Source organism: Spermophilus citellus (genome assembly GCF_964194105.1).
Source record: "Spermophilus citellus genome assembly, chromosome: 5".
NCBI classification, from domain to species: domain Eukaryota; kingdom Metazoa; phylum Chordata; class Mammalia; order Rodentia; family Sciuridae; genus Spermophilus; species Spermophilus citellus.
In genome coordinates, this window is record NC_138186.1 from 135,185,038 (window position 1) to 135,200,736 (window position 15,699).

Sequence of the window (15,699 nt, forward strand, 5' to 3'; positions counted from 1 at the left end):
AAATTTAAGAGAACACATATACTATATTCTCTCTGTATATAATAATGAGATCCAGTTATTCATTAAATCAAGCTTAATGGTTCTGTTTTTGAAATCTCTTATAATCATTGCTTATTTCATCCTACTTGATTCATCAAAGAAATTTTCCTTTATATTTTATAGTTGTGATAATCATAATTATGCTGTTCTTAACAATGTTACTTTCATTTGATATTTCCTCTTTTTTTTATATTAGTAGAATTACTTTCAAATATTATTGTTGAAGATCATATGACTGTAATGATTTAACTATTTCTCTATTATTGCTAGACATATGATTATCTATAATTTTCCAAGACTATAAATGAAGTCATTGTATATAAAGAAATTTCTAAGAGTATATTTATGTAAAGTAAGCTTCTCAAATGACATCAACATTTTAAAGTTCTGAAAATACACTGTTTTATTGATTTACAGAGGTTTTAAAGCCATTTAACTGTGATCAGCAACATATGAAAATATCTCACCAACACTAACAACCAGTGAGCATTATTCCTCATTTAAAAAAAAAAATTCTTGAAGATTTGAAAATCAAAAATGGTACCATATAAAAGGCTAAATCTCTCTAATAGACATACTAGTAGTTGCCTTTCTTCAGAGATTCTAGAATCTCTAAGAATTAGGGATAGTGATAATCACAGTTTTTTTCCTGTGTGTATAATTTTTAATATTTTTTGATTTAGATTAGTTTACTCTTCTGGGTAGTCATATTTGTTAAGCTTTTCTGCAACTAAGCCCGCTTTATGTGCTGTTTCAAGTTCATTATACCACCCTCCCTGATCCAGTTCCCCTTATCATCAATAAGTCAGAACATGTTGCCCTCAGGTTCAAAACCCTCCAATGGCTGCCTGCCTCCCTTGTACAAACTAAAATCATCCTAATCATCATAAAAACCAGGCTCTATAATTTTTTCAAATTCATGCTTGTTTTTATTCTTCACCTACTCACCTCAGACACCCTGGCCTCCTGGCGATTTCTCCTTGTGACAGAAATATAAGTCTTCCAGTCACAAAAATGACTTAACCTCTACCAGAAACCCTGTTGCCTCCCACATAACCTATCACACCCTCACTTCTTCTGGGTCTGAACTCATGTTGTTTTCTCAACAAGTCCTTTCCTAATCATCCTTCTAACATCCCTATCTCAATAATAGTCCCTAAATTTCCAACCATATTTTTCACCATAGCACTTTTCATGCTATTACTTGTTTATATTTACCACCTTTCTCCCCTCAATGGATGATAAACTCCAAATGAACAGAGGTTTTTAACATTTGTCCCAAGGTTTAGAATCATGCCTGGCAGACGGTAAGCTCTCCAATAAATACTCATAGAGTGAATGAATGAATGGATCTCATGCTATCATCAAAACAAAACCTGATCAAATTATGTTATGTGCTTGCAAAAATACGGCATAACAAATCCCTCTATTATGTATAATTATAATGCACCAGTGAGAAAAATTTTAAAAAGAAGAAAACCTGACAGATTTTAAGATAAAGTATAGTTTCAATATGTGCCTTTTAAAAAGAATTTTATAATACTTACCCTTTCCAGGGTGAATGTCCGAACTACATATTCAGCAAGTGGTTCCATTTCTACACAGGTAACTTTGAAGTCACCATAAACTTCAGTATCATCAGGCCAATATTTATAGCACTTAACCTAAATGACAAAAAGAATACTTAGTTGTACCTGAATACATAATACACATGAGCCAAGATGATTTAATTAAGGATGGCTCTTTTGGTCACACTTAAATCACAGACAAAAACAAATCTATAACCAGGCTCAGTGACACAGGCTGTAATCCCACTGACTCAAGAGTTGAGGCCAGATGATCACAAGTTCAAAGCCAGTCTCAGCAATTTAAGAAGACCCTAAACAACTTAGTGAGACCCCCCCCCCCGAAAAAAAATATTGGAAATTTAGTTCAATATTTAAGCACCTCTGGGTTCAATCCCCAGTACCCAAACAAAACCAAATAAAAACAAATTTGTTACATGACAATTGGAAAGACATTACACACTCTCCTAAAAATATGTAAGTCTGTTGGGTGCAGTGGCACATGCCTGTAATCCCAGTGGCTCAGGAGGCTGAGGCAGAAGGATCACGAGTTCAAAGCCAGCTTCAGCAAAAGCGAGGTGTTAAGTAACTTAATGAGACCTTGTTTCTAAATAAAATACAAAATAGGGCTGGGGATGTGGCTCAGTGGTCTAGTGCCCTACATTCAATACAAAAAAAAATTTGGAATGGCAACAAAAAAATTTATATATATATAATTTATATATATATATAATTTATATATATATATATATATATATATATACACACACACACATATATATATATGCACACACACACACATATATATGTGTGTGTGCGTGTGTATAAATATATATACCTTATAATATAATTGATTTTAGTATATTTTATTACTCAATGAAAAATTAAATAATTATAAATGTCCATTTAGGAGAGCACTCAATCGAATTGCTGTGCCTATGAATTTTTTAAAATCATTGGATCATATTATCTTTAAGTATATCATCTGTTTCTTCTCAGTTATATTCATGTGAATATGATAACAAAAACATCTTCTTTTGTCTTACCCGGCCAACCTCAACTAAGTTTGTAACCATCACAATGCAGGCAGACTGCTCTTGCCAGATCATTCTCCAGAAATCATATACAGTTTCATGAACTGGGCCTATAAAGAAATGGATTTTAATATTATGTTATCAGAGAAACTTTGTACTTAGTAAGAAGTTTAGATAAGATAAAAGCAGAGTAAATGAAATGAACTAAAAATGATCATTAAAAGTTCAATAAAGGGCCGGGGTTGTAGCTCAGTGGTAAAGCGCTTGCCTTGAATGCATGAGGCTCTGGATTTGATCCTCAGCACCACATAATAAATAAATAAGTAAAATAAAGATATTGTGTCTAGTATAACTAAAAAATATTTTTAAATAAAGTTCAATAAAAATGTCACTGGAACTAATTAAATTCATTCATATCTAAATTCACACTATTAGGCACAAACAAGTCCCCGCCCCCCCAATTTGCCTTGTATACTTCTCAATTAAAAGAAAGATATCACTAGACTCTAGGTTATTTATATCTCTCACTAAGTGACTTCAGTGCATTTTCGAATACATGTGAAAAACAGTACTTTTATGCCACATCAACCAAATAGCATTTATTACCAATTCAATAAATATTCAGCATTTATGAATAGTATGTGTTTAGAAGTTAATGAAGAAGCATCCTTACACATGATGACACATTCCAATATTTATCATCTTTAAACTGCAAAAGCATGTGCTGGGTTACACTCAGTCCCATAAAACTAGATTGCTCAATACAAGGGTTGAACTTTCTAACTTGAAAGAATATTCAATTAAACTCAATTACTCCAAAAATATGTGAAACACTTAGAAAAGGACTTCTATCAAAAAAATTTAAAAAGCATATTTTTTGTAGTTGCTTCTTGTATAAAACAGATGTGCAGGTTTCTCTTTTGATGGCTGGGAATCAATTTGGAGGGAAAACTAAAGATGTTCTTTGCTTGGATATTTTTATTCTCTAGTGCACCATTATAATATTTCCCTACTATTTTCTTATTTTCTATGAGGAATAAACTTGACTAAATTCCCTCTAAATCTCTGTTTTGTTTCATTCTTGACTTGCCAAAAAATTGCCAGGAGGCAGTATAATATCTCATTATAACAATAGTGGTCCTGGGTATTATTACATTCCAGGCTGAGAAATTGCTACAAAAACACAAGCATCTTACACAAGAAGAAATCTCCTCATTTTCTTTTTAACATAAATAAGGAATTCCTCTACCCAGCACTATTGACTGGTGCTTTGAGATATCTGAATACCAAGGACCAAATCACTAAAACTACCTGCAGCTTTTCATTCACTTTTAATTAAAAAATAAATCAGCCAGGTGCAGTGGTACACACCTGTAATCCCAGCTACTTAGTTTGTGGAGATAGGAGGATTGCAAGTTTAAGGCCTGCCTGGGCATCTTAGAGAGACCCTGTTTCAAAATAAAATGAAAACGCCTGGGGAAGCAATGTGTCTCAGTGACAGAACATTTACCTGGCATGTACAAGTCCCTGGGTTCAATTCCCAGGACTGGAAAAAATAAAATAAAAAGAAAGTCTTGCTTAAATTTATATATTTGCATAGATTAAAAAAATTGTACTATACAATGAGTAAAGAACCATGTTAATCAGAAGAGTTTATTTTTCCCCCCATATGAATGCATAAGCAAGCTTGTTCAAGCTACTGCATTTATTAGTACAACATCTTACCTTGAGTTGCAATGTAGTGGCTTGGTCTCTGGTAGCCCTAAAATAGGAGAATGAACTTGTTATCATATTGCATCAGTATCAAAAATAAATGAATGAAGGCATAAAAAGATGCAGACAACCACCTGTTAAGATTAAGTTATAGTAATAAGTCCAGACATGAGTAGTGAACACATAGCTCACTTCTCAAACCTATATTATCTGAAAGGTAAGCATAAAACAAAATTAAATATTTTAAAGGCTCTGATTAAAATATACATTGTATAATTAATTTTGTTTGCTACAGAATAACCTCAGATTTTGTTTGGTTTCACTAAAATGTTTATGCCTTCATGTTTATCTTTAGTCATTCATTCCTGGTAAAATTGTGTTTAAAAATATTTATTCTTACTTTATCATTCAAAAGTACAACACACTGCATTACAAATGGACGAGGACATATTAGAACCATAAAAAGAAAAATAACAGAACATTCCAATGTTAGAGCTGGACAATGCATGTGTGCATCAAATCAAAGCCCTGCTGAGATTTTTTTTTAGAGAATATTCCTGTCTTGTAACATGTTCAGGAATCTGCAAAAACTATTCTGTGTGTGCTGATAATGTTAATCTACACACACATAATTATAGGTACACACATATATAGGGAAAGAGGAGTTTTTCAAAAGTGCATCTTATCCTGAACAAAAAACTGAGCACAGTGTGCCCCAAACTGGGTAAACATTTAATTTTATTGCAATAAATTATTCCTCACAAGGAATTCATTGTTAGTTGCTGTCAAATGGCTTGACTTACAACAGACCGTGAGTTGAAAAATTATTGATGGTAACACAAGGTTAAGCTTTGAATCAGTTGTGTATTTATCAAACAACTCCAGTAAAAGAGTCTGTGGTAAATTTGTCCCACAGATTGATGTGGACCACTCAGTACCTATGTGCACTGAGATCTCCAATCTAAAATCTAATAGTGTGTGCTTCACACCATTGCAAATTGTGAAGATTTCTACTTCTTAATTTGCCAACATAGCATAAGGTTTTATGGAAAACCTTTTCCTATATTTTATAAATGAATGCTTATAAGATAACCTTCTGTTTTTAAAAATAATCTTGTTTTATGAAATATTACTAATTACAGAAGATATCTCTTAAGTATAATAAACTAAATAGGAGAGGGAAATTATAACATGTACAGTAATCAGCCAAAACACACTGGGGTCTTCTTAATGGAAAGATTGGATATGAGATCTTGTTTAGAACACAGTCCTACATGCAAACCACAAAATAGTGCTAAATAAGGCTCCACAGTGTATACTTTGGCAGAAAACAGAGATCAAATTAAATAGGTAAGAGCAACTACAAATTGATAAAAGAAATGGTTTATTTTATTTTGTAGAGTAGCTTTCTGTGATTATATGTCTAATAAATTTAAATACTGAATGAGAATAAGATTATGATCAGAAATTTAACAAATATACATAATACTTAACACTAAATTATAATTTTCAAAATTACTAAAACACAAACTTCATAAGAGCTATATTTTCTATTTATGAAAATTATAAAAATTGGGACTTCTATTTCATCTTTTATGTATAAAAAACTATGCAGTAATATTTTACTTCCATATTTTGCATTGTAAGTATGTGTACTTTGAATCTGTCAATTTCATCACCTCAATTATAATTGCTAAAAAAATGCTGAAGCTCAAAGGAGTGCTAAATATGTGCTAGACATTGTACTAAATGCTCAATGTGTATAATAGCTTCATTTAATTCTCATAGCAAAGTGATATATACTGTTATTATTATTACTATTCTTACTGTAAAGATGAGGAAACTGAAAAACAGAGAAGTAACATTCCCAAAATCTCTAGTGTGATTTTGAACCAGGTAATATGACCAAAGAGCCTATTCTCCGTATGTATACTGTAATGCATTGCAGCCTTACCAATATATTTCATTTGATACTTTCCCTTAAATAATTTGCATTTGTATATATGTATGTAACTAAAATTTAACAATGGAATTCATGATCAAACTAAACTTTTTAATTAGTATGACTCAATATTTATGTGTGATATATGTATTATACAATTGCAATTTAGTAATTATTTTGCCTGAGTAATTTTATTGCTTTACAAGCCAATACCATACCACACACCACAAAATGGTCACCCTGTTTATTTCTTTTTTATTTTTCCTTTTTTATTTTATTTTATTTTATTTTGCAGTGCTAGGGGTTGAACCCAGGGCTTTGCACCAGCTAGGCCAGTGCTATACCATGAGTTATACCCCCAGCCCTCCCTACTTATTTTTAACCTCAGAAATCAAATGTAAAATAAAATTTCAGAAAAACTAATACACATAATACTATCCAGCTTCTCACATGTTTGGGGAAGGGTAAGAATAAAAGCCAGAAACAGAAATCATCAACAAATAAAACTCGAGTACATAATAAATTGTTGAAGCCAAAAATGATCCTGTTTTTCTAAACAAGAAAAGGGAAGGAGATAAAAATAGATCTTACACATGTAAAAGAATTACAAAAAAATGAACATAGATATACTGTATGAGACTAATTAGGTGAAGCATGCAGAAATAACTAGTAGTAAGCATTAGTAATAACCATAATTAAGAAAATTCATATTAAATATAAGAGTGTTCTGTTATTTACATATAGTGGTACTTACATCCCTGTACAGCCAAATCTACAGCCCAAACCAAAGTCAGGTGTGAAAGAAAGCACAACAACATCAGTAAGTACTAGGACGTGGAACAAGGAAAAGTGTACAGTTTGTTCTTTATTTTAAAAACTAGCAATCACTTTATAGGCAATAACAAGCAAAAAGGTTCACAGATATAAGCTGATAAAGTAAGCATAATATAAAAATATGTACTATCAAATACTTACATCTATATAGTTGGCATTAATGTAATCTGAAGAAGGATCATCTTCAACAGGTTGTAAAATTACTCTGGAGTGATCATCTAAAAATTTTTAAATGATAAAATGAAAGCTATTAAATTTCTCCCCTGTTCGGAGACAATGTCACTGGTAGAGATTTAAAATAATTCAGTCTCATACTATAATCCACACTTACCAACCCTCTATAAAAATTTACTACTATCAAATCAGTAATCTGAGGAAATGCTAGAACTTTAATGAGCTTATTACTTATTACAATTATAATGTCCATGACTTGCATCTCATAGTTGGGAAGTTTGTAGACAATGTGATAATATCTGATGAATCATCCTTTGGCCCATGAACTTGTCTGACAACCTGCACTTTCCTAAACTTTGAATTTTGCTTTGTAGAGGCATGATTAAAGTCCTTAAAGGCCTTTGCCTCCGCACTTTACAGCAAACTGAGCCATAAAACTGGACCGTGAATTTTCAACCTTGCTCTCATCTTTTTTCTTGAGAGTTAAGGTCAAATTTTGATGTATTTTAAATATTTTAAAATAATTTAAATTCAGAACAGAATAATTTAAGTAAATCAGCAGCCAATTGCAAGTTAAACTGCCTACTAATTTTTTTAGTACTCCTGTGGTTTCCAATGGCAATAAATTAATTTTTCTCATGTATACATTGTGAAGACTTAATTAGGATGAAGTCCCAAATGCTGACCATCTCCTGGGCAACCAGGGTTCAGCTGTTGGCTCCAAGAAAGGAATAGAGGTACCTGAAATGAATAAACCTCCAACCTTGACTGTGTTTGGTCAGCATGTTATAGCAATTATAACTGAAAAGATCTTCACTATCCTGATTTTCTTAGCTGTTTAATAACATCCCCCTGCATTTATGTATAAACATGAAAGCAAACCACAAGTTATCTCCACATGGTGAAGAATCTGAAGCAATTTAATAAATGAGGATGACAACTGCAGTTATTGCTCATTGTCAATGCTATTTTAATATTAAATAGTAGTTTATAACAGATATGCCATGCTCTAGGACTCTCTAAGTTTAAAAACCACATAAGGAGCAACTGCAACTCACTATATATTGTTGTATACAAAATACTTATATTCACCAAGAATAATATGGGAACTTACATGCTATAATGTTTCCATATCGGTTTTTTGCTCTGTTTTGATCTTTTTTAGCTACATCCCAAGATGCTGATTGACCTTCAAAGAAGCTCTGGAAAAAAGAAAAAAAAATTAACAGGCAGATTGAATTTAATTCCATTAAAAAAAAAACCAAGTTTGTGTGTTCAGAAGATAAAAATGGTTAAAAGCCACTTGCTCAAGGAGATAGGAATTTCTGCAGTAGTAAACAAGCTTTAACTGGGACCTCAAAGCTGGTTTGTTGGCCTCATACTTGTTCATCTTGGATTAGACTGAGTTCAAATTAAAGACAAAAAGTAACCTTAAGAGGAATAAAAGGACCTTGAAAGTATTTCAAGTTTCAGATGGCTATAACTTTTGTGAGATGGCAGTAGAAAAAGCATCATTCTTTTCAAAACACACTGAATAATAATGCATCAAAAACTGCGAAAATTACTTTTAATGAGTATCTTTCCAATGTGTGTTCTTTAGCATTTATTGTAGGAAAAAAAATAAAACCTCTGCTTCCCTCTATAATTATTCATTAAATTGTGTGCAATGCATCACATTTCATTTTCTTTGAAGATCATGAAAAGGACTGAGTCTCTACAACAAGGGACCATATGAAAATTAAAAAGAGTCCCCTTCTCCAAGAATCTAGGAACCGATGAATTTGTTGATTGATTTAATTACCATATGCAGCAATTTAAAATATGGGTAAAGATTTCTCTTTGCAGAAAACTTAAACTTTGCTTCAACACAGGAAATGAGGTCTTTAAAGAGCCAATAGTCTTTGAAGCAAAGTACACAGGAATACACATGAAATGAACAAAAGAACCAGCTCTGGCAGGGTATTCTAATTCCCTACATTTATTTTGTTTCTATGACATAGTGCCCCAACATATATATCTGAAACCAGTATTCAAAATCAAAGGTAATTTTATTCACTCCCAAAATAAGGTATGAGAGTAGTTTATAGATCAAACATGGAGGTTACAAGATTTTTCATGAAAATGGATGTCTTTTGGATGCTCTTTCAAAGTAAAGTATTGCTTGGTCTCTTTTACTCTAAATGTGTGTGCCCTGTGGTGGGTGTAGTGGTATGGACATACTTTCATGCTTCAGGCTGACATTTCTCAGTATGTGTCAAACAGCTAAAGTACCTTTCCCTCTTTGCTGCATTATGTTTACCAGAATGTTCATTTTAAATCACTTCCTAAGATAAATCCTGGTATTTGGGTATGAATGGGAAGGGCCAATAGGTTAGAAGAAGAATTTCCCACATCCTTCTTCTTTCTGGCTACTTAATGGTGTTTATTGGATTTTCAGTATTCTCTTATCCTTGCCACTCTCAACCAACAGTTTATGAAATTAACCTGAGAGTGGCAAATACTACAATGGAAGCACAAACCTTCTTCCTTCTCAATGACAGACTTAATAAGCAAAGAGGTAGAGAAATGCCCGGTAGTTAAGTCATTCAAACAGAATCTGTAATGTACAATGGCACTCTGGGTATACTAGATTTTTGAATGGGCAAATATAAGGAAGGTCTAACAGAGTGTTTTTATTGACACAGTAAGTTATGGAATCAAAAATATTCTTAAATATTTTAAATTTAAATATTTAAATATCTTAAATATTCTTACAATTAATGAGGAGCCAGATCTATCCTTGGGAAATACATCTCTGTCCCTGTTTGCTATATATACACTTGACTGTACATATAAACATTGGACTAGAGAGGTCACAGAGCATTCCATTCTTGTTATGCTCAAAGGAGGAAAAAAACATTAAATTCCACCATCATGGTTAAAAATAAAGTTTAATGTAGTACTGAAGCTTTCACCTCATATTCCTCTTTGAACCCATAGCTGTCTGATGTCTTCATGAGGTTAATGTGTTGCAGAAGGTCGGCTACCCTGATGGCTGGGTGCAGCTGTCCTGTCTGATAAGGGGATTCTGTCCCCTCACAGAGGTAGCGAGGTACATCTAGAAGGCGACTGGATTCTGCTGTAGCAGCGCTGTGGTTCTCATCTGGCATTTTTCACATTCCAGAAGATTAAAAAAGAGATAAAGTTATCTTGTTTAATATACATCAATGCAGAGAAGATTTTAAGACCTTAAAACCTTTCTGATAACAGAAGGAAGAGAGAGAACTACCAGCTAATAGGAGCCAAGGACAGGGTCCTCATAAAGAAAGACAAAGCCTTCACTTTCCACTACAGGTGGAGGTCAGAGCATATGACGTGTGTATCAGCAAGATGCAGAGAGACATCTGACCTGTGTGACTTTTTGTTTTTGTTTTTGATTCGGTGGATCAAACCCAGGGTCTCAAGCATGCTAGGCAAATCCTCTACCATTGAGCTACATCCCTAACCCACTGATTCATGGCTCTCCTCCCCTTTCTTGTGATACTGGGGGTTGAACTCAGAGAAACACTACTACTGAGCTATATCCCCAGTACTTTCTGTTTTTTATTTTGAGACAGGGTCTCATTATGTTGTTTAGGCTGACCTCAAATGTATGATATTCCTGTCTCAGCCTCCTGAATAGCTGGGATTACAAGATTGTGCCACTGTACCCAGCTCTGCTCCAGTTTCACTAAGCTTGGAGGAGAGCTCTAGCTGAGTTCTTACTGTTTCTTGCATTGCAGTCATAGCAGTATAGGTTGGGACCAGAGGATCAAACTGTCAACTGGAAAAATGTTTTCATTGTTGAGTAAGTGAACAAACCCTTTCCCATGCATATCTCAACCTCCCTCAGAAAACCAGTCTAAGCAAACCATCTCCCACAGGACTGATCTTCTCTCCTTTGTGGCCCTCTTGTTGACTGGGGCTTTTTAACACAACACACTCAGGAATGGGAAATATGGGCATTCTATAGGATCACCCCCTTCCACCACCCAGCCTACGAGTCAGGTTACATGTGTATTTATATTCAATCTCTGCCCCCTTGGTTTCTTCTTACTGTTATTTGATTGCTCACATATTTTGACTCTTCAGGCCACCATGTGACAGAAAACAGAGTATGCTTCTGGAGCAAAATGTGTGTGCCTCCCCTGGACTTCTTCTCCTGCCTTTCTAGGCTAAGTTATGAAACTACTTATTTTTCCATGACCTCCTGCTTTTAAATATCTATTTACATCTCTATTTTCTTTTCTAAGCCCCAAATGCTTAGAGTGTAGAGACAGAGTCAGAATTTTGTTCTTATTCTTAGTGTATTGCAGTCTTTCAATAAATATTTCAATAAAATATTGGTTAAAATCAATTGAATCCCTCACCACCCACATTTAAGTGTAGGCCCCATCCCAATTGTGTTATTAGCTCAAAACAAAAATTAACTTTAAATTCTCATTCTGTCATAAGGAGGAAGAAAAGAACAAGAACATTTTGCCTATGAAGAATAAACAGTATTTTAATGACCAAAGTACTAATCATTACAATGAGAAAAAAGCATGCTTATATTTATCACATTTAAACTTACCACTTAAAAAAAAAGACAAATGTTTTAAGGGGTGTTACTTTGAAAAGCATTATACTGTCATACTCATTAACAGAAAAGAAAGTACACTCTTAGGGGAACTTCTGTTTTTAATGATAATGCATATTGTAGAGAACGATATTTAATTAACAGTTAAAACATATTTCAAGTGCTGGTACATTTGCCTGTTCTATCACCAACTCTACAAATAGGATATGGCAAAAAATGAATTGTTGTCCCCATGATAAACATTTTTTCTTCCTGGAGAAGGAAAAAAAAAAAGAACCCTACAATCAGATTTGTGTTCCTCTATAATTTAGCTTGATTGCATTTATCTTTACTTTCTCTTATTTAAGCTGAATGTACTTCTTTTGCATTTACTCTTAAAAATACCACATTCAATTAAAAAAAAAAACTCTGGTGGATTCTGTTGTGATCTAACCCCCAAGTGAATTAATGTCCTCTACTTGGGTCTTACCCACCCCTCTACACACAAAACTTTTGCTGACAAACATGATTCATAAGCATTAACCTCTTCTTAGTATAAGACTATGGTCAATTAATCTACTTTTACTAAAACATTACAACCAATAGACTGACATAAATATATATACATTCACATGTGTATATGTGTGTGTACACATATATGTGTGCATGTATGTGTGTGTGTGTGTGTGTATATGTATGTATGTATGTGTGTATATATATATATATATATATATATATATATATATATATATATAATTTTACTGGAGATATATATATATATCTCCAGTAAAATTAAATTCAGAAGTAACTGAGCTGAGTTAGGCACTATCACAGAATATATGATTGAAGGTGAGAAATAAAGACAACAAATAACCTTAGGGAGCCCAATGCAACCACCCAAGCAGGCAGTGGGGGTTCTACAGAGCAGCCCTAGAGCTCACATTGCATTTGCTGAGGGTGCAGAATGTTTACAGTTGTAGAGGCTCAGTGAGAAACACAGAAGTCACCCATACTACAAATCTTACAGATGATTGTTCCCCAGTATGAAATAGACAGTGCCTTTGTGTTGCATTAAGTTTTAATACAGTAGTACAATAAGCAGTAAGGTCTTCAAAATAATCACATATGAATTATGAATCTCAATACATTTCCACCTCATTAAACCACCTAATAATGTGACTGCTAGTGAAGGTACATGTTACTAATCATTATCCTTATTACACATTTAAGAATAATCACTTCAACTATATCCTTGATTGAAAGGTTTTCTAGTGTTCTGGTATTGCAATACACTTACCAGTTATAGGGACTTAAACCCAATGAAGCAGTAAAACACACACACACACACAAACACAAAAATATGAATCAATATGAAAAGTTTCTGAGTCATTTTAAATCAGTAATAAATATTAACATTAAGCAATATTTGAGGTGATTTCAAAAATTGCTTTATAAATACAAAATCAGTTAGATGCAAAACAGCATAATCCTAAGAATGATGAAAAAATGCAATAAATTATTTCTACATATAACATGATTAATGAGGGATTTAGCTTTTAATCCATTTTTTAAATCAACCAGCTTGACTTTTACAATGAAAAAAAATGCATAATGAGTGTTTGTATAAATAGTTCATATGACTATTGTCTTAACTCTAGAATATCCCCCTTTTCAAAAAGAACATTATTACAATAATTGTTTAAACTTCATAGTTTGTAAAAGTCTCACTCATTATCTCACTTTCTCTTTATAAACTCTGTAGAAAATTTATAGGAATTTATAGGAATTATTACACTGATTTGAAGATGGGAAAGCAAAATGTATGGAATTTTTAATGAAATTTTAATCTAAACCCAAAAGGGGGGGCTGAGATTTGGAACTACTTTTCTATACTCTTAAAAAATTACTCTAATGAAATTTTAAAATTTAGGCAACTAATTTTTTCAATTAGTTCCTTAATATTTTAATTGACTATTATTTATTCACTTGATACTGACAACATTCTAAGTGTTAAACAGAAGATGACATTTGCAGATGCATCTGGTATCTCCCCGCAATGATCATACATAGCTTCTCCCTAATGCAATGAGACCACTCTGGGGGACAAGTTCTCCCAGTTCACTTCCTCCCATTTTTTATGATTTCACAGAAAGAGTGTAGTAGGAAATAGGCAGTTTCTCTTAAAGTATATATATTTTACTTCAACTACAAAATTATAACTTAAAATAATTAGAGAATAAAAAGTCCATTCTTAACTGAATTAGTTGTATTGTTTGAAAATATTTTATAATGTAATTAAACATTGAATATAGGAGAGCAAATACATGGATAAATTATAAGCTTAAGTTTGTATCTTCACAGGTAATGTTAAATAAAAATAAAAAATATGATGTAGGAATTTTAAAGATATATTTATCTAAAAATTTCCACATTTCTTTGGTTAAATCTTAATTAGAAACATTATGGTAAAATTGATATGAAACTGGTGAACATACAGCAAGTTGGCCACAAATCATTGGTGTGTAATTAGTTGAGAAATGGAGTACAATTTGAAATGAAACTCATTTCATTATGAAATATATAGCTGTATTTAAAAGTTGAATTTAACATCTAAATGGCCTGAATTATCACTAGCAATATCATCTGTCTTAGATATTATATAGAGGTAAACAAAGTGGCTTATTTAAAATTTTTGAAAGACAGCACTATTTACCATGTAAGGTTTATATACAATGCCAAACCCCATATCAGGACTATAGCAATTTTATCTGAATCTGTAAATTCTTGGTAAAGATAAACTAAAAGAAAATGCACAAGGTCCTAACTCTACTTAAAAAATGTATTCTACTGTTTTTATAAAGTTCATGAGATTTAGGAAGTCCTTTTCCATCAGGTAGACTTTCATATAAAATCTAGTTTTTCCATTATAACTTGTCCCTGAGATCCAATGCCTTTGGGTTCATTCCACTAACTTGGATATATTAGCATTAGTCAGACATTAGGGAACTTTTGTCCCAAATCTAAAAGAACCATTAGTTAAATAATAAAGTAAACTTTAAACAGTATACCTTGCTAATTTGAAATCCACTAGATCTGATTATGTTGAACAGAGACACTCTCTCTAATAAGATCTGAGCTGTCTATTTTAAGCATCAAGACATGTTCAGAACTGCAAATAATTTACTATATGGATAAAGCTACAACCCATGCAAGGAGTTGTGATCCATGCAAAAAATAAAATAAAAAGTAATGGTAAAGATTTAGGGCCTCACCTAACACAGCAGTCGGCACAAGTGGATCATTGGGCACTGTAGGAAAACAAAGCTCATGAAGGAATAGATTGTTCTAAAATTATATTTTGAACTCTTCTTTCTTTACAACAGATTTATGCATTCTTAAGAAATATAATGACTAAACTTTCTTCTATAACTGTACCTACAAGGGTTAAATTCTCTCTTCCAGCTTGAGTTCTCACAAACCATCAACAAAGGTGTGTCTATAATTATAGTTCAGTACTCTGTTCAACTTAAAAAGCCAGAAGATTCAACTTGACATTATAAAGATTATAAAGTTAGAGCAAAAGAAGCCATGCAGTTTGGAGCTAACAAGTATTAGAAAAATAATTATCTCATATTCATTCCATATAATGTTTTTCAGTTTAACTGTGGGAAGTAGATTTAATCCTTTCTCTAAGTTCATAAGTGCATATTTATAGTTATGCTGCTGAATTGAAACTTTATAATAAGGTTCTAACACAGGCAATAGAAAAGTTTGAGGAACAGAAATGCTTTCAAACCTATAATTGATTAAATATTAAATCAG

The 15,699-nt window shown here is 32.6% G+C and overlaps 1 protein-coding gene across 8 annotated transcripts in view; it reads right to left on the bottom strand.

Annotated features, from left to right (window-relative positions):
- PTPRK (protein tyrosine phosphatase receptor type K) overlaps window positions 1-15,699 on the bottom strand; it is a 572,160-nt gene that overhangs the window by 18,419 nt on the left and 538,042 nt on the right. For 2 of the 8 annotated variants that reach the window (XM_081294494.1, XM_081294493.1), the window contains exons 16-23: window positions 15,150-15,185; window positions 10,256-10,443; window positions 8,416-8,503; window positions 7,269-7,345; window positions 7,048-7,065; window positions 4,364-4,400; window positions 2,651-2,748; window positions 1,587-1,703 (exon numbers count right to left, since the gene is read on the bottom strand). In XM_081294494.1, the coding sequence (XP_081150620.1) occupies window positions 1,587-1,703; window positions 2,651-2,748; window positions 4,364-4,400; window positions 7,048-7,065; window positions 7,269-7,345; window positions 8,416-8,503; window positions 10,256-10,443; window positions 15,150-15,185 (659 nt within the window). Of the gene's footprint in view, window positions 1-1,586; window positions 1,704-2,650; window positions 2,749-4,363; window positions 4,401-7,047; window positions 7,066-7,268; window positions 7,346-8,415; window positions 8,504-10,255; window positions 10,444-10,472; window positions 12,151-12,713; window positions 13,187-15,149; window positions 15,186-15,699 lie in introns of those variants that run through there. The other 6 variants (XM_081294498.1, XM_081294497.1, XM_081294496.1 and 3 more) reach the window with 5 other exon arrangements.